General features: G+C 53.3%; 1 protein-coding gene across 1 annotated transcript in view; it reads left to right on the top strand.

Moving 5' to 3' along the window:
* LOC147086696 (serine/threonine-protein kinase WNK3-like) overlaps positions 1-26126 on the top strand; it is a 173696-nt gene that overhangs the window by 123743 nt on the left and 23827 nt on the right. Inside the window, 5 exon segments of the mRNA XM_085978844.1 lie at positions 16-192; positions 4974-5025; positions 5743-5868; positions 10783-11564; positions 13240-13492. Of these exon segments, the coding sequence (XP_085834970.1) occupies positions 16-192; positions 4974-5025; positions 5743-5868; positions 10783-11564; positions 13240-13492 (1390 nt within the window).

The raw sequence follows: 26126 nt of genomic DNA, 5'->3' as shown, positions 1-26126 counted from the left end.
TTCCCCTCGCGGCAGGTGGAAAACAATTTCATGTTGGAGATTCAGAAGCTGAAATTTATTGAAGAAATGAGGGCCATTATTGCAAATTCCCAAGAGATTCTGCGAAACCTGTCGGAGGGCGAGCGAGGGACGGACGTTGCTGCCCATCACCCCCCAGCGGACCCAGGCCAGTCCGACACCAGCGGCAGTGTGGTAAGTCCCAAATGGGTTGTCGTTTCACCTCCTGACTTAAACCGCCTCTTCCCGGGTTGCCAAAAGGGGCCCATCTCGAAATCCGATGGATTCTCTTTGTACTTGTAACAAACCGGGTTCATGCCTCTTGAGAAAGTGAGAGAAAGACACACAGGAGGCGGAGAGAGAGACACACACACACACACACACACACACACACACACACACACACATCTGTATAATTGTGAAGTGAGACATCCTGAGAATAAAGAACCTGCCTTTATGTCGCACCTTATCACTCCCCCAAACTGTGTTGCAGCCAATGAATTCCTTTTTGAAGGGCGGCCACTGTTATGTCGCTAAACCCAGCAGCCAATTTTTCGCACGGCAAGATCCCATAAATGGCGCCGTTAATCTGTTGTACCCGGTGTTGGTGGAAGGAGGCGCGTTGGCCAGGGAACTGGACGAGCTCCGTGCACTGCGAACGGAGCCACGGGAGCTTTTAAACCTGCAGGCGGAGAGGGCCTGGGTTTTGTGTTTCCTCTGAGAGAAGTGCCGAGATAACGCGGTGCAGTCCCGAGAGTAGGATTTGAACACTCAATAAAGTCATAGAGTTATACAGCACAGAAAGAGGCCCTTTGGCCCATCGTGTCCGCGCCGGCCATCAAGCCCCGTCTATTCTAATCCCATTTTCCAGCACTTGGTCCGTAGCCTTGTATGCTATGGCGTTTCAAGTGCTCATCTAAATGCTTCTTGAATGTTGTGAGGGTTCCTGCCTCTACCACCCTTTCAGGCAGTGAGTTCCAGATTCCAACCACCCTCTGGGTGAAAAAGTTCTTCCTCAAATCCCCTCTAAACCTCCTGCCCCTTACCTTGAAACTATGCCCCCTGGTTATTGACCCCTCTACAAAGGGGAAAGGTTCCTTTCTATCTACCCTATCTATGCCCCTCATAATTTTGTATACCTCAATCAGGTTCCCCCCCTCAGCCTTCTCTGCTCCAAGGAAAACAACCCCAGCCTGTCCAGTCTCTCCTCATAGCTGAAGCGCTCCAGCCCAGGTAACATCCTGGTGAATCTCCTCTGCACCCTCTCCAATGCAATCACATCCTTCCTATAGTGTGGCGACCAGAACTGCACACAGTATTCCAGCTGTGGCCTAACTAGTGTTTTGTACAGCTCCATCATAACCTCCCTGCTCTTGTATTCTATGCCTCGGCTAATGAAGGCAAGTATCCCATATGCCTTTTTAACCACCTTATCTACCTGTCCTGCTGCCTTCAGGGATCTATGTACATGCACACCAAGGTCCCTCTGATCCTCTGTCCTTCCTAGGGTCCTACCATTCATTGTGTATTCCCTTGCCTTGTTAGTCCTCCCAAAACGCATCACCTCACACTTTTCAGGGTTAAATTCCATTTGCCACTTGTATTTATCCGGCTCCTTTAACATAGGCTCCCCAACCATGGCGTTTCAAGTGCTCAAATATTTATGATTTGACTGGGAGTGCGACCAGCTGATCCCAGGCGACATAAGAATTAGGAGCAGGAGTCCGCCATTCGGCCCCTCGAGCCTGCTCCGCCATTCAATAAGATCACGGCTGATCTTCGACCTCAACTCCACTTTTCCGCCCGATCCCCATATCCCTCGATTCCCCGAGAGTCCAAAAATCTCTCGATCTCAGCCTTGAATATACTCGACGACTGAGCCTCCACAGCCCTCTGGGGCAGAGAATTCCAAAGATTCACCGCCCTCTGAGTGAAGAAATTCCTCCTCATCTCAGTCCGAAATGGCCGACCCCTTACCCTGAGACTGTGACCCCTGGTTCTAGACTCTCCAGCCAGGGGGAAACAACCTCTCAGCATAGAAACATAGAAGATAGGAGCAGGAGTTGGCCATTCGGCCCTTCGAGCCTGCTCCGCCATTCAATGAGATCATGGCTGATCATCCAAATTCAGTACCTTGTCCCTGCCTTCTCCCCATATCCCTTGATCCCTTTAGCCTTAAGAAATATATCCAACTCTTTTTTGAATATATTTAATGAACTGGCCTCCACCGCCCTCTGTGGCAGAGAATTCCACAGGTTCACCACTCTCTGGGTGAAGAAATTTCTCCTCATTTCAGTCCTAAATGGCTTACCCCTTATCCTTAGACTGTGACCCCTGGTTCTGGACTCCCCTGCCATCGGGAACATCCTTCCTGCATCTAGTCTGTCCAGGCCTGACAGAATTTTATAAGTTTCGATGAGATCCCCTCTCAATCTTCTAAACTCCAGTGAGTATAAGCCCAATCGACCCAATCTCTCCTCATACGTCATTCCTGCCATCCCAGGTATCAGTCTGGTGAATCTTCGCTGCACTCCTTCCATGGCAAGAACGTCCTTCCTCAGGTAAGGCGACCAAAACTGCACACAATACTCAAGGTGCGGTCTCACCAAGGCCCTGTACAACTGTAGCAACACATCCTTGTTCCTGTACTCAAACCCTCTTGCTACGAAGCATCTACCCTGTCAATCCCCCCTCAGAATCTTATAGGTTTCAATGAGATCACCTCTCATTCTTCTAAACTCCAGAGAGTATCGGCCCAATCTACTCAATCTCTCATCATAGGACAACCCTCTATGTGACACCTGTGCAGGTCCCTCAGGAAGCGAGCCTCGGGCAGTCTATCATCCCTGCGGCATTGTCCCGAGCACAAAAACGAGCCCAGCTCGCCAGCGGAAATAGAAAGGTTGCTAATGGTGCTTTTCTGAGCTTGGAGCTGAGGCAAAATGTTGGTGTAGTGTAGAGAGAGCTCTACTCTATCTAACCCGTGCCGTACCTGCCCTGGGAGTGTTTGATGGGACAGTGTAGAGGGAGCTTTACTTTGTATCTAACCCGTGCTGTACCTGCCCTGGGAGTGTTTGATGGGACAGTGTAGAGGGAGCTTTACTCTGCATCTAACCCGTGCAGTGCCTGCCCTGTGGGTGTTTCATGGGGACAGTGTAGAGGGAGCTTTACTCTGCATCTAACCCGTGCTGTACCTGCCCTGGGAGTGTTTCATGGGACCGTGTAGAGGGAGCTTTACTCTGTATCTAACCCGTGCTGTACCTGCCCTGGGAGTGTTTGATGCGACAGTGTAGAGGGAGCTTTACTCTGTATCTAACCCGTGCTGTACCTGCCCTGGGAGTGTTTGATGGGGACAGTGTAGAGGGAGCTTTACTCCAACTAACCCGTGCTGTACCTGCCCTGGGAGTGTTTGATGGGGACAGTGTTGAGGGAGCTTTACTGTGTATCTAACCCGTCCTGCACCTGCCCTGGGAGTGCTTGATGGGACAGTGCAGAGGGAGCTTTACTCTGTATCTAACCCATGCTGTACCTGCCCTGGGAGTGTTTGATGGGGACAGTACAGAGGGAGCTTTACTCTGTATCTAACCCCGTGCTGTACCAGACCTGGGAGTGTTTGATGGGACAGTGCAGAGGGAGCTTTACTCTGTATCTAACCCCATGCTGTACCTGCCCTGGGAGTGTTTGATGGGACAGTGTAGAGGGAGCTTTACTCTGTATCTAACCCGTGCTGTACCTGCCCTGGGAGTGTTTGATGGGACAGTGTCGAGGGAGCTTTACTCTGTATCTAACCCGTGCTGTACCTGCCCTGGGAGTGTTTGATGGGGACAGTGTAGAGGGAGCTTTACTCTGTATCTAACCCGTGCTGTACCTGCCCTGGGAGTGTTTGATGGGACAGTGTAGAGGGAGCTTTACTCTGTATCTAACCTGTGCTGTACCTGCCCTGGGAGTGTTTGATGGGACAGTGTCGAGGGAGCTTTACTCTGTATCTAACCCGTGCTGTACCTGCCCTGGGAGTGTTTGATGGGGACAGTGTAGAGGGAGCTTTACTCTGTATCTAACCCGTGCTGTACCTGCCCTGGGAGCGTTTGATGGGGACAGTGTAGAGGGAGTTTTACTCTGTATCTAACCCGTGCTGTACCTGCCCTGGGAGTGTTTGATGGGACAGTGTAGAGGGAGTTTTACTCTGTATCTAACCCGTGCTGTACCTGCCCTGGGAGTGTTTGATGGGACAGTGTAGAGGGAGCTTTACTCTGTATCTAACCCGTGCTGTACCTGCCCTGGGAGTGTTTGATGGGACAGTGTAGAGGGAGCTTTACTCTGTATCTAACCCGTGCTGTACCTGTTTCATTGCTTTTTATTTTCCTTTCCATTCTATTTTTAAAATTTTATTGCTAATTTCCTGCCCCTCCCGCCGCCTCCTCTCCTAGAGGTTCTTGCTCTTGACGTGTGACAGGTCGCCTTCTGGTATCTCTTTGTTGCGTGGCCCTTTCCAGTCAGTGTTAGTGGGATCTTTGACTGCGGCAGTTGCTGGATCCGGGTGTGTTTTGAGTAAACTGGTATCACCTGGAGTGGTGGCAGGCAACGACACCTTTGCACCCCCTGTGCTAAAGGTGGGAAAGTTTCAGCCCAGGGTCTGGCTCCCGATCGCCGTGCGAGCGAGCGTCTGCTCTCCATGTTCGAGCCGCATTAATCTTGGCTGCAGACGCTCTCTTCTCTTTTTCCCTCCTCCCCTCGCGCCCGCAAAATAAGTGCCAAATACCCTCCTGTGACAGCTGAAGAATGGCGGGTGCGTGGCGTGGCAGCTCCCGGGGGCTGTTGGCGCTTCGCAAGAGGAGAGGAGAGGAGGCAGTCTGGGAGGGGGGTGGGGGATTCCGCCTTTCTCCCCCGCCCACCCTAGGTGGGCCGTCTTTTAGGAAAAGCGAGCTTGATTTCGGCTGCTGGCTTGGATGTTAATCTTTGTTTTTCTGTGGGTTTAGCACGTAGGTGCAGAGCAGTTACAGATGAGCCAAGCACTCTCTCAGACGAGCGGTGAGTACTGTCGAATCAAACCTTCGAAGTGTCGGACACCGGCTCAGTCCCCAACCCCCCGCCCCCCCATCCCCCACCGTCGCGGGTTAGAGTGTCACGACGGCGACCATTGTGATTATAAGTAAGGGCAGTTCTCTCATTTTACTCATATACACACACACACACACACCTATATAAGACGGTTGACATCTTTCTGTCTGGTTTGTCCCTGTGGTTCAAGGCATCGCTCGGGGTGGGGGTTGCACGGAGCTCCCTGGACCGGGTTTCAGGTTCTCCCCACCCCGCCATCCACCCCCCGGCCTTGGCCTGTGCGGAGTTCACCAAGCCCGACGGCGGGGGCTGCTTGAATTGCCGGGCCGCGGAGTTGCGTGAGGAAACGCGCGGGTGCGGACGCTGGGCGGGGATCAGGGTTCAGACTTGGCTGCTGTGCTGCCCCGCCGCCCCCCCCTTCGAACAGCCCGCCGATACTCTGGAACACGACGGCCACTCTTCGGAAGAGGAGGGAAGGAAAGCAGGCGGAAGGGGGCTTCTGTCCGCCATGCGACCGAGCGGGCGCTCGCTGTTGACCCGCGATGAGCCCCAGCCTTTGTGGGGGGGATTGGAGGTAGGGCGGTAGAGAGGGGAGAAGATGAAGTGACTCTGTGCTGATCGTGTGTGCGTGTGTGTGTGTCTCTCTCTCGCTGGCTTCACTCGGCAATCCCCCTTGTGTGTTTTCAGGTGAAGTCGCCCCGCACTCCTCCTCCGTCGGCCGCTGGAGATTTTTCATCAACCAGAAGATAAAGAGCCGCGAGGTGGACGGACAGGCGGACCCGCCGCCGGGTCCGCAGCCCCAGCCCGAGGCCGGTAAGGAGCGCGCAAAAACCCCCACCCCCGGGTCAGCCCAGTTGAACGGCGCTTCGAATCCCCCACTCTGCCCGGGGTGGCTTGTTGTGTTTAGTTGGTGAAGCGCTCCCATTTATACAGCATCGGGAAACGTTCCAGGGCACCTCGCAGTCTGACACCAAGCCACAGAAGGAGATAGTAGGGACATAGAAACATAGAAGGTAGGGGCAGGAGTAGGCCATTCGGCCCCTCGAGCCTGCTCCGCCATTCAATGAGATCATGGCTGATCATCCAAATTCAGTGCCCTGTCCCTGCCTTCTCCCCATATCCCTTGATCCCTTTAGCCTTAAGAAATATATCTAACTCCTTCTTGAATATATTTAATGAATTGGCCTCAACTGCCTTGTGTGGTAGAGGATTCCACAGGTTCACCACTCTCTGGGTGAAGAAATTCCTCCTCATCTCTGTCCTAAATGGCTTACCCCTTATCCTTAGACTGTGACCCCTGGTCCTGGACTCCCCCGCCATCGGGAACATCCTTCCTGCATCCAGTCTGTCTAGTCCTGTTAGAATTTTATAAGTTTCAATGAGATCCCCTCTCATTCTTCTAAACTCCAGCAAGTATAAGCCCAATCGACCCAATCTCTCTTCATACGTCATTCCTGCCATCCCAGGTATCAGTCTGGTGAATCTTCGCTGCACTTCCTCCATTTGGACCGGTGACCAAACGCTTGGTCTAAGAGGGAAGTTTTAAGGAGTGGCTTAAAGGAGGAGAGAGAGGCGGAGAGGTTTAGGGAGGGAATTCCAGAGCTCGGGGCCCTGGCGGCTGAAGGCACGGCCGCCAATGGTGGAGCGATGGAAATCGGGGGATGTTGAAGAGGCTGGAATTGGAGGAGTGCGGAGATCTCGGAGGGTTGTAGGGGCTGGAGGAGGTTACAGAGGTGGGGAGGGGTTGTCGGGGCTGGAGGAGGTTACAGAGATAGGGAGGGTTGTAGGGGCTGGAGGAGGTTACAGAGATAGGGAGGGTTGTAGGGGCTGGAGGAGGTTACAGAGATCGGGAGGGTTGTAGGGGCTGGAGGAGGTTACAGAGATGGGGAGGGGTTGTAGGGGCTGGAGGAGGTTACAGAGATGGGGAGGGGTTGTAGGGGCTGGAGGAGGTTACAGAGATAGGGAGGGTTGTAGGGGCTGGAGGAGGTTACAGAGATAGGGAGGGTTGTAGGGGCTGGAGGAGGTTACAGAGATAGGGAGGGTTGTAGGGAGCTGGAGGAGGTTACAGAGATAGGGAGGGTTGTAGGGGCTGGAGGAGGTTACAGAGATAGGGAGGGTTGTAGGGGCTGGAGGAGGCTACAGAGATAGGGAGAGTTGTAGGGGCTGGAGCAGGTTACAGAGATAGGGAGGGTTGTAGGGGCTGGAGGAGGTTACAGAGATAGGGAGGGTTGTAGGGGCTGGAGGAGGCTACAGAGATAGGGAGAGTTGTAGGGGCTGGAGGAGGTTACAGAGATAGGGAGGGTTGTAGGGGGCTGGAGGAAGTTACAGAGATAGGGAGGGTTGTAGGGGCTGGAGGAGGTTACAGAGATAGGGAGGGTTGTAGGGGCTGGAGGAGGTTACAGAGATAGGGAGGGTTGTAGGGGCTGGAGGAGGTTACAGAGGTGGGGGCGGGGACGAGGAGGGATTTGAACACGAGGATGAGAATTTTTAAATCGAGGCGTTGATTAACTCGGAGCCAGTGTATGTCAGCAAGCACAGGAGGGGTGATGGGTGAACGGGACTCGGTGCGAGTTAGAACACGGGGCAGCCGAGTTCCGGATGAGCTCAAGTGTATTAATTTCAGACTGATGGAGGGGCTGCGGATTTCGCTCGGTTTCGGGGTGCGGGGGGGAACTGTAGGTCAGTTGGTAGCTAGAGGTCACAAATTTACGGTTGGCACTGAAAGCAGGAAGAGAGAGGTCAGCAGAGATGTTTTTATACTTAGAGGGCTGTCGGGAAATGGAATGCCCTACCTTGAACAGACGCAGAATCCGTGATGGCTTGTAAAAAGGAAGTGGATGAATATTTGAAACGGGACTAAGTGGATAACTCTATCACCGAGCCGACTTCTGCCCAATGGGCCCAAAGGGGAGAGGGCAAAAGTAATGGGGCGAAGTGGATAACTCTTGCAGTGAGCTGGTACCGGGATTGTTGGGCCCCCTCTTCTAAGTTTGTGTGTGTGTGTGATGGGGTGACATGGCTGCGTGTGACATTGGCGGGTAACTTTTGGTTTACCTTGTGCTCTCTTTCCCCTCCCTGCCCCACCACCTGCGGCAGAGTGCTCATGTCCTTGTGCGCTGAGATTCTCTTCCTAAACCTTTCTGCCGCACGAGTGCTCTGTCCACTCCTTTTGAAAAGCGCTCAAAACTTCTTTCAGGTATCCTTTGCTCACCTCTTCCAACTTCTGCCCCACTTCCTATTGTCCACCACTCCGCCTGAAAAGATAGAGTAAAGCTCCCTCTACACTGTCCCATCAAACATTCCTAGGGCAGGTACAGCACGGTGTTAGATACAGAGTAAAGCTCCCTCTACACTGTCCCCATCAAACACTCCCAGGGCAGGTACAGCATGGGTTAGATACAGATTAAAGCTCCCTCTTCACTGTCCCATCAAACACTCCCAGGGCAGGTACAGCACGGGTTAGAAACAGAGCAATGCTCCCTCTACACTGTCCCCATCAAACACTCCCAGAGCAGGTACAGCACGGGTTAGATACAGAGTCAAGCTCCCTCTACACTGTCCCATCAAACACTCCCAGGGCAGGTACAGCACGGGTTAGATACAGAGTAAAGCTCCCTCTACACTGTCCCCATCAAACACTCCCAGGGCAGGTACAGCACGGGTTAGATACAGAGTAAAGCTCCCTCTACACTGTCCCATCAAACACTCCCAGGGCAGGTACAGCACGGGGTTAGATACAGGGTAAAGCTGCATCTACACTGTCCCATCAAACATTCCCAGGGCAGGTACAGCACGGTGTTAGATACAGAGTAAAGCTCCCTCTACACTGTCCCCATCAAACACTCCCAGGGCAGGTACAGCACGGGTTAGATACAGAGTAAAGCTCCCTCTACACTGTCCCATCAAACACTCCCAGGACAGGTACAGCACGGGTTAGATACAGAGTAAAGCTCCCTCTACACTGTCCCATCAAACACTCCCAGGGCAGGTACAGTGCGGGGTTAGATACAGAGTAAAGCTTCCTCTACACTGTCCCATCAAACACTCCCAGGGCAGGTATAGTGCGGGGTTAGATACAGAGTAAAGCTCCCTCTACACTGTCCCCATCAAACACCCCCAAGGCAGGTACAGCATGGAGTTAGAAACTGAGTAAAGCTCCCTCTACACTGTCCCACCAAACAGTCCCAGGGTAGGTACAGCATGGGTTAGATACAGAGTAAAGCTACCTCTACACTGTCGCATCAAACACTCCCAGGGCAGGTACAGCACGGGTTAGATACAGAGTAAAGCTCCCTCTACACTGTCCCCATCAAACACTCCCAGGGCAGGTACAGCACGGGATAGATACAGAGTAAAGCTCCCTCTACACTGTCCCATCAAACACTCCCAGGGCAGGTACAGCACGGGGTTGGATACAGAGTAAAGCTCCCTCTACACTGTCCCATCAAACACTTCCAGGGCAGGTACAGCACGGGTTAGATACAGAGTAAAGCTCCCTCTACACTGCCCCCATCAAACACTCCCAGGGCAGGTACAGCACGGGTTAGATACAGAGTAAAGCTCCCTCTACACTGTCCCATCAAGCACTCCCAGGGTAGGTACAGCACGGGTTAGATACAGAGTAAAGGTCCCTCTACACTGTCCCATCAAACACTCCCAGGGCAGGTACAGCACGGGTTAGATACAGAGTAAAGCTCCCTCTACACTGCCCCCATCAAACACTCCCAGGGCAGGTACAGCATGGGGTGAGATACAGAGTAAAGCTCCCTCTACACTGTCCCATCAAACACTCCCAGGGCAGGTACAGCACGGGTTAGATACAGAGTAAAGCTCCCTCTACACTGCCCCCATCAAACACTCCCAGGGTAGGTACAGCACGGGTTAGATACAGAGTAAAGCTCCCTCTACACTGTCCCATCAAACACTCCCAGGGCAGGTACAGCACGGGTTAGATACAGAGTAAAGCTCCCTCTACACTGTCCCCATCAAACACTCCCAGGGCAGGTACAGCACGGGTTAGATACAGAGTAAAGCTCCCTCTACACTGTCCCATCAAACACTCCCAGGGCAGGCACAGCACGGGTTAGATACAGAGTAAAGCTCCCTCTACACTGTCCCATCAAACACTCCCAGGGCAGGTACAGCACGGGTTAGATACAGAGTAAAGCTCCCTCTACACTGTCCCATCAAACACTCCCAGGGCAGGCACAGCACGGGTTAGATACAGAGTAAAGCTCCCTCTACACTGTCCCCATCAAACACTCCCAGGGCAGGTACAGCACGGGTTAGATACAGAGGAAAGCTCCCTCTACACTGTCCCCATCAAACACTCCCAGGGCAGGTACAGCACGGGTTAGATACAGAGTAAAGCTCCCTCTACACTGTCCCATCAAACACTCCCAGGGCAGGTACAGCAATTTGCCTCAACTCCAGCCTCAGGCGGGTAGCCCTTGATGCACCAGTGTAAAGATTTTCCAATTCTCGCACCAGCCAGTCTGTGGCCAAAAGATGCTGAATTAGTGGCAGCTTTTTGGCTGCGGGCTGATACCCATCTGGACGTAGATTTAGACAGACCCCAGTCTCATTTCACACAAGACCTTGCCAGCTGAAGAGAATTCCTGCCCCTACATCTGGGCTGGATTTGAATGCAGGTTCCTGAGTTGAATGGATGGAATCTGACCCCAGTTGTCCTGAATTTAATTCTGCTTTCTCTGGTGATCTTCACAGATGCAGAACACCAAAGCCAAGAAATGATCCATTTGACAACCTCAAACTCTTTGGAAGACGTCAATCAAATCCCACTCGACTGTTCAATTACTGCCCCGGCTCAGCCTGACCAGCCCGCGACACCCTCCTGCAGCTTGACGTTCTGCAGCTCCTCGACCACGTCCTCCTGCTGCGACGAATGCGCCGCAACCGACCCAAGCGGGTTATCCCGTCCGCCAGCAACCCTGGCCTCCCAGCCCGGCTCTGCGCCCCTCGACCTCCGACAGGCTGCCAAACCCCCGCCACCGCCCGAGGCAGCTCCTGAACCCTCGCCGTCGTCCTGCGCCCTCCCGCTGGAGGGTCACGGCCCCCCCGCCAGCCTCCAGGCGCAGTCGCCCCAGCAGAGCGCTGCGCAGCCGTCCTCCGTGCCCGAGTCGGACAGCGAGGGGCCCCCCAAGGTGGACTTCGCCGACAACCGCATCAAGACCCTGGACGAGAAGCTCCGCACGCTGCTGTACCAGGAGCACGGGGGGCAGCCCGAGGGCCCGCGCGAGCCCGTCCCGCCGGGCGCCGACTCGCCCCGCTCGGCGTCCTCCAGTGAAACGCCGGCGGCGGAGGAGACCCCCGAGGCCGCCACGCCAGACCCGGAGACACCCCCGCCCCATCGGGAACCCTCGGAATCGGAGGAGCAGACCCTTCACTGCCCGCCGCACGAGCTGGCGTCGACCCCGCCCGCGGGCGCGGCCGTCAAGGACCCGGGTGCCGCGTTCGTCACGTGTTCGTCCACTGCTCTGGTGGAGAAGGTGAGTGGAGCGGCCGCTGAATCGTTCTCGAGTCGATCTTCGTCTGTATCCTGTCCTGTACCGACTCTCGCTGGAGTGAGGCTCCGTCCGCCCTCTGCGACCTTGCCTCTCTTCCGTTCTTTTTTTTAAAAATTCATTCACGGGATGTGGGCGTTGCTGGGAAGGCCAGCATTTATTGCCTATCCCTAATTGCCCTTGAGAAGGTGGTGGTGTGCCGCCTTCTTGAGCCGCTGCAGTCCCTGAGGTGTGTCGTAGCAGTTTGGTGCAACTGAGTGGCTCGCTCGGCCATTTCAGAGGGCAATTAAGAGTCAACCACACATTGCTGTGGGTCTGGAGTCACATACCGGCCAGACCGGGTCAGGACGGTAGATTTCCTTCCCTAAAGGGCATTAGTGAACCAGATGGGTTTTTACGACAATCCGGTAGTTTCATGGTCACCCATTACTGATTTTTTAATTCCAGATTTATTGAATGAACGTGAATGTAAATTCCCCAGCTGCCGTGGTGGGATTTGAACTTGCGCCTCGGGATCATTAGTCCAGGCCTCTGGATTACTAGTCCGGTAACAGAACCACTGTACTACCATACCCCCTGACATGAATCTTGTCATTCATGTGAAAATGACTTATTAAATAATAGTGGGCCTGCTGGTGGCGCTGTCCAGGGAGAGTATAAATACTCGGGCACGGGCCCAGCTTGCGCAGGACATTCCTTAACAGGAACTAGTGAAGGACACAACTAGACCGCCATGTTGTAAAACAGTTGATTAAAGCCTTGTTTAATACTCCGACCAAGTGCCTAGTAGTTTTCTTACGTCAATCCCTCTTGACGTGTGAACCCAAACCCTGATCGGGGGCGGGCTCTTCGGCCGTGGGGTGCATCGTGGCCTCTTCTCGCCTGATCCCGCCACCTTTCCAGCAGGTGGTCGCTGGATAGCGATCAGGCGCAGGAGCCCACTGGCTGATTCTTTTACCTCGCTCTAGCCCAAGGCGCCGAATGGAGCCAGTTGTCGCGCCGCTGCCGCTGCCCCGGCTTAACACGGCGCAGACCGGGGATGGAACCAGGGTGGGGGGCCTTCCCTGGCCAAGCGCGGCTCGCTTTGGCCTTTCATTTCCCGCAGCGCTTTTGGGTTTGGCGTAGAGGGGAAATAATTGAGTTTTCCTTCCTGTGACTTTCTCCAAAGCTGCTGGCCTAACTGTGCCGTGACCAGAGTTGAACGAGACGTTTCTGGGGTGACCTTCCCTCTTCATCCCGAATTTGTTTTCCCCCCAGATATCGGCTGTCCTCCCCTTGCGGATGTTAACTCATAGAAACATAGAAGATAGGAGCAGGAGTCGGCCATTCGGCCCCTCGAGCCTGCTCCGCCATTTAATGAGATCATGGCTGATCATCCACACTCAGTACCCTGTCCCTGCCTTCTCTCCATATCCCTTGATCCCTTTAGCCTTAAGAAATATATCCAACTCCTTCTTGAATATATTTAATGAATTGGCCTCCACTGCCTTCTGTGGTAGAGAATTCCACAGGTTCACCACTCTCTGGGTGAAGAAATTCCTCCTCATCTCTGTCCTAAATGGCTTACCCCTTATCCTTAGAACTTGGCGACCGCGGCAGGGCGCCCATGGTTCAAGGTCCGCGGCCGTTTTCTAACCACCCTTTGCTCTTGCCTCCTCAGCAACCTTTACAGCAGCTGGAGAAGAGCATCTCCGAGCCTTCAGACCCCGGGACCCAGGCGTGTCAGCCGCAAGCGGGAGTAACTCCGCACCAGACTGGAGGTGGATATCATGGCCTATCTTATTCTAGTCATAATGCAAGCTCAAATGTCAAAAGTGCTATGGGTAGGAAGTCCTGGACAATCAAACTTAAAAGATGGGCGGAAAAGTTACTGCACCCGGCCGCCTTATTCGAAAGATCGTCACCCCGTAAAGGTAGTGTATACACAGCAGGCAGGGGAAGGAGGTGGCTAGCCGCCGATGAACAGAGGCCTGTAGACCTCGTGCTGGTCCGCCAGGGTTCAGAACTGTTGCACTGGTTGACCAACAGGAGATTTCCTGGTCCTCCTTCAATTTTTATTATTTTTTTGCCTATTTATATCCAGGGACTTGAGCACACAAAGCTAGGCTGACACTCCCAGTGCTGAGGGAGCGCCGCACTGTCGGAGGGGCGGCACTGAGGGAGCGCCGCACTGTCGAAGGGGCAGTACTGAGGGAGCGCCGCACTGTCGGAGGGGTGGTACTGAGGGTGCTCCGCACTGTCGGAGGGGCGGTACTGAGGGAGCGCCGCACTGTCAGAGGGGCGGTACTGAGGGAGCGCCGCACTGTCGGAGGGACGGTACTGAGGGAGTGCCGCACTGTCGGAGGGGCGGCACTGAGGGAGCGCCGCACTGTCGAAGGGGCAGTACTGAGGGAGCGCCGCACTGTCGGAGGGGTGGTACTGAGGGTGCTCCGCACTGTCGGAGGGGCGGTACTGAGGGAGCGCCGCACTGTCAGAGGGGCGGTACTGAGGGAGCGCCGCACTGTCGGAGGGGCAGTACTGAGGGAGCGCCGCACTGTCGGAGGGGCAGTACTGAGGGAGTGCCGCACTGTCGGAGGGGCGGTACTGAGGGAGCGCCGCACTGTCGGAGGGGCAGTGCTGAGGGTGCTCCGCACTGTCAGGGGCGGTACTGAGGGAGCGCCGCACTGTCGGAGGGGCAGTACTGAGGGAGCGCCGCACTGTCGGCGGGGCGGTACTAAGGGAGCGCCGCACTGTCGGAGGGGCGGTACTGAGGGAGCGCCGCACTGTCAGGGGCGGTACTGAGGGCGCGCCGCACTGTCGGAGGGGCAGTACTGAGGGTGCTCCGCACTGTCAGGGACGGTACTAAGGGAGCGCTGCACTGTCGGAGCTGCCGTCTTTCGGGATGAGACGTTAAACCGAGGCCCCCGTCTGTCCTCTCTTGGGTGGACGTAAAAGATCCCATGGCACTCTTTCGAAGAAGAGCAGGGGGGAGTTCTCCCCGGTGTCCTGGGGCCAATATTTATCCCTCAACCAACATCACTAAAACAGATGATCTGGTCATTTATCACATTGCTGTTTGTGGGAGCTTGCTGTGCGCAAATTGACTGCCACGTTTCCCACATTACAACAGTGACCACACTTCGAAAAAAGTCCTTCATTGGCTGTGAAGGGCTTTGGGACGTCCGGTGGTCGTGAAAGGCACTGGAGAGACGCGAGTCTGTCTTTCTATTTAAAATCACAGCGTGCGTCACACTCTAGTGTGCAAGTTACACACTTTAATTGGTGTGTGTAACGTGGTACAGTTTTGCAGCCTTTTCTTTGTTGTTTTAGATTTGAAATAAATTTCCAAGTACTTTTTCAGGTTTAATTTATGACCTTATAAAAATGAAGGTGTGGGGGGAGGTGGGCGCGGTAGAGGAAGAATTTGGAGGCAGTTTGCAGAAGTAAAGTCTATCTGGAACAGGAAACTCAAATCTCTGCGGTCTCTCTACCGACGGCTGGATCAGTGTGCTCCGAAACGCTCAACAAGGACAGGCGGAGGCCGTTCGGCCCCTCGAGCCATGTTCCACCATTCAATTCGATCAGGACTGAAATATAAACAGAAAGTGCCAGGAATACTCCGCCGGTCAGGCAGCATCTGTGGAGAGAGAGAAACAAGAGTTAACGTTTCAGCTCGATGACCCTTCCTCAGAACTGTGAAATGTTCGAGATGTAACGGGTTTTAGGCAAATACAGCGGCAGGGAAAGGGAGGGGGGAGGAAAAGATCAAAAGGGAAAGGTCTGTGATCGGGTGGAAGGGAAGAGTGATTAAATGGTGAGACCACACCTAGAGTATTGTGTGCAGTTTTGGTCGCCTTATCTGAGGAAGGATGTTCTTGCCATGGAGAGAGTGCAGCGAAGATTCACCAGACTGATACCTGGGATGGCAGGAATGACGTATGAGGAGAGATTGGGTTGATTGGGCTTATACTCGCTGGAGTTTAGAAGAATGAGAGGGGATCTCATTGAAACTTATAAAATTCTAACAGGACTAGACAGACTAGATGCAGGAAGGATGTTCCCGATGGCGGGGGAGTCCAGAACCAGGGGTCACAGTCTAAGGATAAGGGGTAAGCCATTTAGGACAGAGATGAGGAGGAATTTCTTCACCCAGAGAGTGGTGAACCTGTGGAATTCTCTACCACACAAGGCAGTTGAGGCCAATTCATTAAATATATTCAAGAAGGAGTTGGATATATTTCTTAGGGCTAAAGGGATCAAGGGATATGGGGAGAAGGCAGGGACAGGGGACTGAATTTGGATGATCAGCCCTGATCTCATTAAATGGCGGAGCAGGCTCGATGGGCTGAATGGCCGATTCCTGCTCCTAATTCTGATGTTCTTATCTAGCCGATTGAATCCTTTAATCGTCTTAAACGCCTCAATTAGTGCACCCTATGTTCTATACTTGAGGGAATACAAGCCCAGTCTATGCAACCTGTCCTCATCATTTAACCCTTTTAGCCCCGTTATAATAGTCTGTTTACAGGAGTAGATTGAACACAGCACCGGTAGATCAATACCCAGTTACCCATCAGGTGTTGAATAGACCACTGTTGTGGGTTTGGCAGAGCGATGCTGTCTTCCACTAGAGCGTGGCGGGACTCAGGGTTCGCACCTGCAATCCTTGTTCTCCCGTTATTTTCCCCCTTCCCTGCCCACCAAAAACAAGCATCAGGCAAAGGGTTTTCAGGGTTCTGTTTTTCAGTCTGCTATACTATTAATCGCCGACGCACAGTTGGCATGAAGCGGTCTGGGTAAAATAGCCACAAGGATTGCTGTTGTAGGGGATAAATTGTTCTGTTACTGTTGGAACGCAGGGGACCTCTGAGATTAAGTGCAGAGGGAGCTTTACTCTGTATCTAACCCGTGCTGCACCTGCCCTGGGAGTGTTTGATGGGGACAGTGTAGAGGGAGCGTTACTCTGTATCTAACCCGTGCTGTACCTGCCCTGGGAGTGTTTGATGGGACAGTGTAGAGGGAGCTTTACTCTGTATCTAACCCGTGCTGTACCTGCCCTGGGAGTGTTTGATGGGGACAGTGTAGAGGGAGCGTTACTCTGTATCTAACCCGTGCTGTACCTGCCCCGGAAGTGTTTGATGGGACAGTGTAGAGGGAGCGTTACTCTGTATCTAACCCCGTGCTGTACCTGCCCTGGGAGTGTTTGATGGGACAGTGTAGATAGAGCTTTACTCTGTATCTAACCCATGCTGTACCTGCCCCGGGAGTGTTTGATGGGACAGTGTAGAGGGAGCTTTACTCTGTATCTAACCCCGTGCTGTACCTGCCCTGGGAGTGCTTGATGGGATAGTGGAGAGGGAGCTTTACTCTGTATCTAACCCGTGCTGTACCTGCCCTGGGAGTGTTTGATGGGGACAGTGTAGAGGGAGCTTTACTCTGTCTCTAACCCATGCTGTACCAGCCCTGGGAGTGTTTGATGGGACAGTGTAGAGGGAGCTTTACTCTGTATCTAACCCGTGCTGTACCTGCCCTGGGAGTGCTTGATGGGACAGTGTAGAGGGAGCTTTACTCTGTATCTAACCCGTGCTGTAGCTACCCTGGGAGTGTTTGATGGGACAGTGTAGAGGGAGCTTTACTCTGTATCTAACCCCGTGCTGAACCTGCCCCGGGAGTGTTTGATGGGACAGTGTAGAGGGAGCTTTACTCTGTATCTAACCCGTGCTGTACCTGCCCCGGGAGTGTTTGATGGGACAGTGTAGAGGGAGCTTTACTCTGTATCTAACCCCGTGCTGTACCTGCCCTGGGAGTGTTTGACGGGACAGTGTAGAGGCAGCTTTACTCTGTATCTAACCTGTGCTGAACCTGCCCTGGGAGTGTTTGATGGGACAGTGTAGAGGGAGCTTTACTCTGTATCTAACCCCGTGCTGTACCTGCCCTGGAGTGTTTGATGGGGATAGTGTAGAGGGAGCTTTACTCTGTATCTAACCCCGTGCTGTACATGTCCTGGGAGCGTTTGATCGGACAGTGTAGAGGGAGCTTTACTCTGTATCTAACCGGTGCTGTACCTGCCCTGGGAGTGTTTGATGGGACAGTGTAGAGGGAGCTTTACTCTGTATCTAACCCGTGCTGTACCTGCCCTGGGAGTGTTTGATGGGACAGTGTAGAGGGAGCTTTACTCTGTATCTAACCCTGTGCTGTACCTGCCCTGGGAGTGTTTGATGGGGACAGTGTCGAGGGAGCTTTACTCTGTATCTAACCCGTGCTGTACCTGCCCTGGGAGTGTTTGATGGGACAGTGTAGAGGGAGCTTTACTCTGTATCTAACCCCGTGCTGTACCTGTCCTGGGAGTGTTTGATGGGACAGTGTAGAGGGAGCTTTACTCTGTATCTAACCCTGTGCTGTACCTGCCCTGGGAGTGTTTGATGGGGACAGTGTAGAGGGAGCTTTACTCTGCATCTAACCCGTGCTGTACCTGCCCTGGGAGTATTTGATGGGGACAGTGTAGAGGGAGCTTTACTCTATATCTAACCCATGCTGTACCTGCCCTGGGAGTGTTTGATGGGGACAGTGTAGAGGGAGCTTTACTCTGTATCTAACGCGTGCTGTACCTGCCCTGGGAGTGTTTGATGGGGACAGTGTAGAGGGAGCTTTACTCTGTATCTAACCCTGTGCTGTACCTGCCCTGGGAGTGTTTGATGGGACAGTGTAGAGGGAGCTTTACTCTGTATCTAACCCGTGCTGTACCTGCCCTGGGAGTGTTTGATGGGACAGTGTAGAGGGAGCTTTACTCTGTATCTAACCCTGTGCTGTACCTGCCCTGGGAGTGCTTGATGGGACAGTGTAGAGGGAGCTTTACTCTGTATCCAACCCGTGCTGTACCTGCCCTGGGAGTGTTTGATGGGACAGTGTCGAGGGAGCTTTACTCTGTATCTAACCCCGTGCTGTACCTGCCCTGGGAGTGTTTGATGGGGACAGTGTAGAGGGAGCTTTACTCTGTATCTAACCCGTGCTGTACCTGTCCTGGGAGTGTTTGATGGGACAGTGTAGAGGGAGCTTTACTCTGTATCTAACCCGTGCTGTACCTGCCCTGGGAGTGTTTGATGGGACAGTGTAGAGGGAGCTTTACTCTGTATCTAACCCGTGCTGTACCTGCCCTGGGAGTGTTTGATGGGACAGTGTCGAGGGAGCTTTACTCTGTATCTAACCCCGTGCTGTACCTGCCCTGGGAGTGTTTGATGGGACAGTGTAGAGGGAGCTTTACTCTGTATCTAACCCCGTGCTGTACCTGCCCTGGGAGTGTTTGATGGGACAGTGTAGAGGGAGCTTTACTCTGTATCTAACCCGTGCTGTACCTGCCCTGGGAGTGTTTGATGGGGACAGTGTAGAGGGAGCTTTACTCTGTATCTAACCCGTGCTGTACCTGCCCTGGGAGTGTTTGATGGGGACAGTGTAGAGGGAGCATTACTCTGTATCTAACCCGTGCTGTACCTGCCCTGGGAGTGTTTGATGGGACAGTGTAGAGGGAGCTTTACTCTGTATCTAACCCGTGCTGTACCTGTCCTGGGAGTGTTTGATGGGACAGTGTAGAGAGAGCTTTACTCTGTATCTAACCTGTGCTGTACCTGCCCTGGGAGTGTTTGATGGGGACAGTGTAGAGGGAGCTTTACTCTGTATCTAACGTGCTGTACCTGCCCTGGGAGTGTTTGATGGGACAGTGTAGAGGGAGCTTTACTCTGTATCTAACCTGTGCTGTACCTGCCCTGGGAGTGTTTGATGGGGACAGTGTAGAGGGAGCTTTACTCTGTATCTAACCCCGTGCTGTGCATGTCCTGGGAGCGTTTGATCGGACAGTGTAGAGGGAGCTTTACTCTGTATCTAAGCCGTGCTGTACCTGCCCTGGGAGCGTTTGATGGGGACAGTGTAGAGAGAGCTTTACTCTGTATCTAACCCGTGCTGTACCTGCCCTGGGAGTGTTTGATGGGACAGTGTAGAGGGAGCTTTACTCTGTATCTAACCCCGTGCTGTACCTGCCCTGGGAGTGTTTGATGGGGATAGTGTAGAGGGAGCTTTACTCTGTATCTAACCCCGTGCTGTGCATGTCCTGGGAGCGTTTGATCGGACAGTGTAGAGGGAGCTTTACTCTGTATCTAACCCGTGCTGTACCTGCCCTGGGAGCGTTTGATGGGACAGTGTAGAGGGAGCTTTACTCTGTATCTAACCCATGCTGTACCTGCCCTGGGAGTGTTTGATGGGGACAGTGTAGAGGGAGCTTTACTCTGTATCTAACCCGTGCTGTACCTGCCCTGGGAGTGTTTGATGGGACAGTGTAGAGGGAGCTTTACTCGGTATCTAACCCCGTGCTGTACCTGTCCTGGGAGTGTTTGATGGGACAGTGTAGAGGGAGCTTTACTCTGTATCTAACCCGTGCTGTACCTGCCCCGGGAGTGTTTGATGGGACAGTGTAGAGGGAGCTTTACTCTGTATCTAACCCCGTGCTGTACCTGCCCTGGGAGTGTTTGATGGGGACAGTGTAGAGGGAGCTTTACTCTGTATCCAACCCGTGCTGTACCTGCCCTGGGAGTGTTTGATGGGGACAGTGTAGAGGGAGCTTTACTCTGTATCTAACCCGTGCTGTACCTGCCCTGGGAGTGTTTGATGGGACAGTGTAGAGGGAGCTTTACTCTGTATCTAACCCCGTGCTGTACCTGCCCTGGGAGTGTTTGACGGGACAGTGTAGAGGCAGCTTTACTCTGTATCTAACCTGTGCTGTACCTGCCCTGGGAGTGTTTGATGGGGACAGTGTAGAGGGAGCTTTACTCTGTATCTAACCCGTGCTGTACCTGTCCTGGGAGTGTTTGATGGGACAGTGTAGAGGGAGCTTTACTCTGTATCTAACCCGTGCTGTACCTGCCCCGGGAGTGTTTGATGGGACAGTGTAGAGGGAGCTTTACTCTGTATCTAACCCCGTGCTGTACCTGCCCTGGGAGTGTTTGATGGGGACAGTGTAGAGGGAGCTTTACTCTGTATCCAACCCGTGCTGTACCTGCCCTGGGAGTGTTTGATGGGGACAGTGTAGAGGGAGCTTTACTCTGTATCTAACCCGTGCTGTACCTGCCCTGGGAGTGTTTGATGGGACAGTGTAGAGGGAGCTTAACTCTGTATCTAACCCCGTGCTGTACCTGCCCTGGGAGTGTTTGACGGGACAGTGTAGAGGCAGCTTTACTCTGTATCTAACCTGCGCTGTACCTGCCCTGGGAGTGTTTGATGGGACAGTGTAGAGGGAGCTTTACTCTGTATCTAACCCCGTGCTGTACCTGCCCTGGGAGTGTTTGACGGGACAGTGTCGAGGCAGCTTTACTCTGTATCTAACCTGTGCTGTACCTGCCCTGGGAGTGTTTGATGGGGACAGTGTAGAGGGAGCTTTACTCTGTATCCAACCCGTGCTGTACTTGCCCTGGGAGTGTTTGATGGGGACAGTGCAGAGGGAGCTTTACTCTGTATCTAACCCGTGCTGTACCTGCCCTGGGAGTGTTTGATGGGACAGTGTAGAGGGAGCTTTACTCTGTATCTAACCCCGCGCTGTTCCTGCCCTGGGAGTGTTTGACGGGACAGTGTGGAGGCAGCTTTACTCTGTATCTAACTTGTGCTGTACCTGCCCTGGGAGTGTTTGATGGGGACTGTGTAGAGGGAGCTTTACTCTGTATCTAACCCGTGCTGTACCTGCCCTGGGAGCGTTTGATGGGGACACTGTAGAGGGAGCTTTACTCTGTATCTAACCCGTGCTGTACCTGCCCTGGGAGTGTTTGATGGGACAGTGTGGAGGGAGCTTTACTCTGTATCTAACCCCGTGCTGTACCTGCCCTGGGAGTGTTTGATGGGCATAGTGTAGAGGGAGCTTTACTCTGTATCTAACCCCGTGCTGTACATGTCCTGGGAGCGTTTGATCGGACAGTGTAGAGGCAGCTTTACTCTGTATCTAACCCGTGCTGTACCTGCTCTGGGAGCGTTTGATGGGGACAGTGTAGAGGGAGCTTTACTCTGTATCTAACCCTGTGCTGTACCTGCCCTGGGAGTGTTTGATGGGGACAGTGTAGAGGGAGCTTTACTCTGTATCTAACCCGTGCTGTACCTGCCCTGGGAGCGTTTGATGGGGACAGTGTAGAGAGAGCTTTACTCTGTATCTAACCCGTGCTGTACCTGCCCTGGGAGTGTTTGATGGGACAGTGTAGAGGGAGCTTTACTCTGTATCTAACCCCGTGCTGTACCTGCCCTGGGAGTGTTTGATGGGGATAGTGTAGAGGGAGCTTTACTCTGTATCTAACCCCGTGCTGTGCATGTCCTGGGAGCGTTTGATCGGACAGTGTAGAGGGAGCTTTACTCTGTATCTAACCCGTGCTGTACCTGCCCTGGGAGCGTTTGATGGGACAGTGTAGAGGGAGCTTTACTCTGTATCTAACCCATGCTGTACCTGCCCTGGGAGTGTTTGATGGGGACAGTGTAGAGGGAGCTTTACTCTGTATCTAAACCGTGCTGTACCTGCCCTGGGAGTGTTTGATGGGGACAGTGTCGAGGGAGCTTTACTCTGTATCTAACCCGTGCTGTACCTGCCCTGGGAGTGTTTGATGGGACAGTGTAGAGGGAGCTTTACTCTGTATCTAACCCCGTGCTGTACCTGTCCTGGGACTGTTTGATGGGACAGTGTAGAGGGAGCTTTACTCTGTATCTAACCCGTGCTGTACCTGCCCTGGGAGTGTTTGATGGGACAGTGTAGAGGGAGCTTTACTCTATCTAACCCGTGCTGTACCTGCCCTGGGAGTGTTTGATGGGACAGTGTAGAGGGAGCTTTACTCTGTATCTAACCCCGTGCTGAACCTGCCCTGGGAGTGTTTGATGGGACAGTGTAGAGGGAGCTTTACTCTGTATCTAACCCGTGCTGCACCTGCCCTGGGAGTGTTTGATGGGGACAGTGCAGAGGGAGCTTTACTCTGTATCTAACCCGTGCTGTACCTGCCCTGGGAGTGTTTGATGGGACAGTGTAGAGGGAGCTTTACTCTGTATCTAACCCGTGCTGTACCTGCCCTGGGAGTGTTTGATGGGACAGTGTCGAGGAAGCTTTACTCTGTATCTAACCCCGTGCTGTACCTGCCCTGGGAGTGTTTGATGGGGACAGTGTAGAGGGAGCTTTACTCTGTATCTAACCCGTGCTGTACCTGTCCTGGGAGTGTTTGATGGGACAGTGTAGAGGGAGCTTTACTCTGTATCTAACCCGTGCTGTACCTGCCCTGGGAGTGTTTAATGGGACAGTGTAGAGGGAGCTTGACTCTGTATCTAACCCGTGCTGTACCTGCCCTGGGAGTGTTTGATGGGACAGTGTCGAGGGAGCTTTACTCTGTATCTAACCCCGTGCTGTACCTGCCCTGGGAGTGTTTGATGGGACAGTGTAGAGGGAGCTTTACTCTGTATCTAACCCCGTGCTGTACCTGCCCTGGGAGTGTTTGATGGGACAGTGTAGAGGGAGCTTTACTCTGTATCTAACCCCGTGCTGTACCTGCCCTGGGAGTGTTTGATGGGACAGTGTAGAGGGAGCTTTACTCTGTATCTAACCCCGTGCTGTACCTGCCCTGGGAGTGTTTGATGGGACAGTGTAGAGGGAGCTTTACTCTGTATCTAACCCGTGCTGTACCTGCCCTGGGAGTGTTTGATGGGGACAGTGTAGAGGGAGCTTTACTCTGTATCTAACTTGTGCTGTACCTGCCCTGGGAGTGTTTGATGGGACAGTGTAGAGGGAGCTTTTCTCTGTCTCTAACCCGTGCTGTACCTGTCCTGGGAGTATTTGATGGGGCAGTGTCGAGGGAGCTTTACTCTGTATCTAACCTGTGCTGTACCTGCCCTGGGAGTGTCTGATGGGGACAGTGTAGAGGGAGCTTTACTCTGTATCTAACCCATGCTGTACCTGCCCTGGGACTGTTTGATGGGACAGTGTAGAGGGAGCTTTACTCTGTATCTAACCCGTGCTGTGCCTGCCCTGGGAGTGTTTGATGGGACAGTGTAGAGGGAGCTTTACTCTGTATCTAACCCGTGCTGTACCTGTCCTGGGAGTGTTTGATGGGACAGTGTAGAGGGAGCTTTACTCTGTATCTAACCCGTGCTGTACCTGCCCTGGGTGTGTTTGATGGGACAGTGTAGAGGGAGCTTTACTCTGTATCTAACCCCGTGCTGTACCTGCCATGGGAGTGTTTGATGGGACAGTGTAGAGAGAGCTTTACTCTGTATCTAACCCTGTGCTGTACCTGCCATGGGAGTGTTTGATGGGACAGTGTAGAGAGAGCTTTACTCTGTATCTAACCCTGTGCTGTACCTGCCCTGGGAGTGTTTGATGGGACAGTGTAGAGGGAGCTTTACTCTGTATCTAACCCCGTGCTGCACCTGCCCTGGGAGTGTTTGATGGGACAGTGTAGAGGGAGCTTTACTCTGTATCTAACCCGTGCTGTACCTGCCCTGGGAGTGTTTGATGGGACAGTGTAGAGGGAGCTTTACTCTGTATCTAACCCCGTGCTGTACCTGCCCTGGGAGTGTTTGATGGGACAGTGTAGAGGGAGCTTTACTCTGTATCTAACCCCGTGCTGTACCTGCCCTGGGAGTGTTTGATGGGACAGTGTAGAGGGAGCTTTACTCTGTATCTAACCCGTGCTGTACCTGCCCTGGGAGTGTTTGATGGGGACAGTGTAGAGGGAGCTTTACTCTGTATCTAACCCGTGCTGTACCTGCCCTGGGAGTGTTTGATGGGGACAGTGTAGAGGGAGCTTTACTCTGTATCTAACCCGTGCTGTACCTGCCCTGGGAGTGTTTGATGGGACAGTGTAGAGGGAGCTTTACTCTGTATCTAACCCGTGCTGTACCTGTCCTGGGAGTGTTTGATGGGACAGTGTAGAGAGAGCTTTACTCTGTATCTAACCTGTGCTGTACCTGCCCTGGGAGTGTTTGATGGGGACAGTGTAGAGGGAGCTTTACTCTGTATCTAACGTGCTGTACCTGCCCTGGGAGTGTTTGATGGGACAGTGTAGAGGGAGCTTTACTCTGTATCTAACCTGTGCTGTACCTGCCCTGGGAGTGTTTGATGGGGACAGTGTAGAGGGAGCTTTACTCTGTATCTAACGTGCTGTACCTGCCCTGGGAGTGTTTGATGGGACAGTGTAGAGGGAGCTTTACTCTGTATCTAACCCGTGCTGTACCTGCCCTGGGAGTGTTTGATGGGACAGTGTAGAGGGAGCTTTACTCTGTATCTAACCCGTGCTGTACCTGCCCTGGGAGTGTTTGATGGGGACAGTGTAGAGGGAGCTTTACTCTGTATCTAACCCGTGCTGTACCTGTCCTGGGAGTGTTTGATGGGACAGTGTAGAGGGAGCTTTACTCTGTATCTAACCCGTGCTGTACCTGCCCCGGGAGTGTTTGATGGGATAGTGTAGAGGGAGCTTTACTCTGTATCTAACCCCGTGCTGTACCTGCCCTGGGAGTGTTTGATGGGGACAGTGTAGAGGGAGCTTTACTCTGTATCCAACCCGTGCTGTACCTGCCCTGGGAGTGTTTGATGGGGACAGTGTAGAGGGAGCTTTACTCTGTATCTAACCCGTGCTGTACCTGCCCTGGGAGTGTTTGATGGGACAGTGTAGAGGGAGCTTTACTCTGTATCTAACCCCGTGCTGTACCTGCCCTGGGAGTGTTTGACGGGACAGTGTAGAGGCAGCTTTACTCTGTATCTAACCTGTGCTGTACCTGCCCTGGGAGTGTTTGATGGGGACAGTGTAGAGGGAGCTTTACTCTGTATCTAACCCGTGCTGTACCTGTCCTGGGAGTGTTTGATGGGACAGTGTAGAGGGAGCTTTACTCTGTATCTAACCCGTGCTGTACCTGCCCCGGGAGTGTTTGATGGGACAGTGTAGAGGGAGCTTTACTCTGTATCTAACCCCGTGCTGTACCTGCCCTGGGAGTGTTTGATGGGGACAGTGTCGAGGGAGCTTTACTCTGTATCCAACCCGTGCTGTACCTGCCCTGGGAGTGTTTGATGGGGACAGTGTAGAGGGAGCTTTACTCTGTATCTAACCCGTGCTGTACCTGCCCTGGGAGTGTTTGATGGGACAGTGTAGAGGGAGCTTTACTCTGTATCTAACCCCGTGCTGTACCTGCCCTGGGAGTGTTTGACGGGACAGTGTAGAGGCAGCTTTACTCTGTATCTAACCTGTGCTGTACCTGCCCTGGGAGTGTTTGATGGGAAAGTGTAGAGGGAGCTTTACTCTGTATCTAACCCCGTGCTGTACCTGCCCTGGGAGTGTTTGACGGGACAGTGTCGAGGCAGCTTTACTCTGTATCTAACCTGTGCTGTACCTGCCCTGGGAGTGTTTGATGGGGACAGTGTAGAGGGAGCTTTACTCTGTATCCAACCCGTGCTGTACTTGCCCTGGGAGTGTTTGATGGGGACAGTGTAGAGGGAGCTTTACTCTGTATCTAACCCGTGCTGTACCTGCCCTGGAAGTGTTTGATGGGACAGTGTAGAGGGAGCTTTACTCTGTA

The sequence above is a fragment of the Somniosus microcephalus genome, unplaced genomic scaffold (genome assembly GCF_052327205.1).
Source record: "Somniosus microcephalus isolate GS21.2 unplaced genomic scaffold, FLI_Smic_1.0 unresolved_chr7, whole genome shotgun sequence".
NCBI lineage: Eukaryota > Metazoa > Chordata > Chondrichthyes > Squaliformes > Somniosidae > Somniosus > Somniosus microcephalus.
The sequence above is the reverse complement of the archived record's forward strand: the minus strand, read 5'-3'. Positions and strand labels throughout refer to the sequence as shown.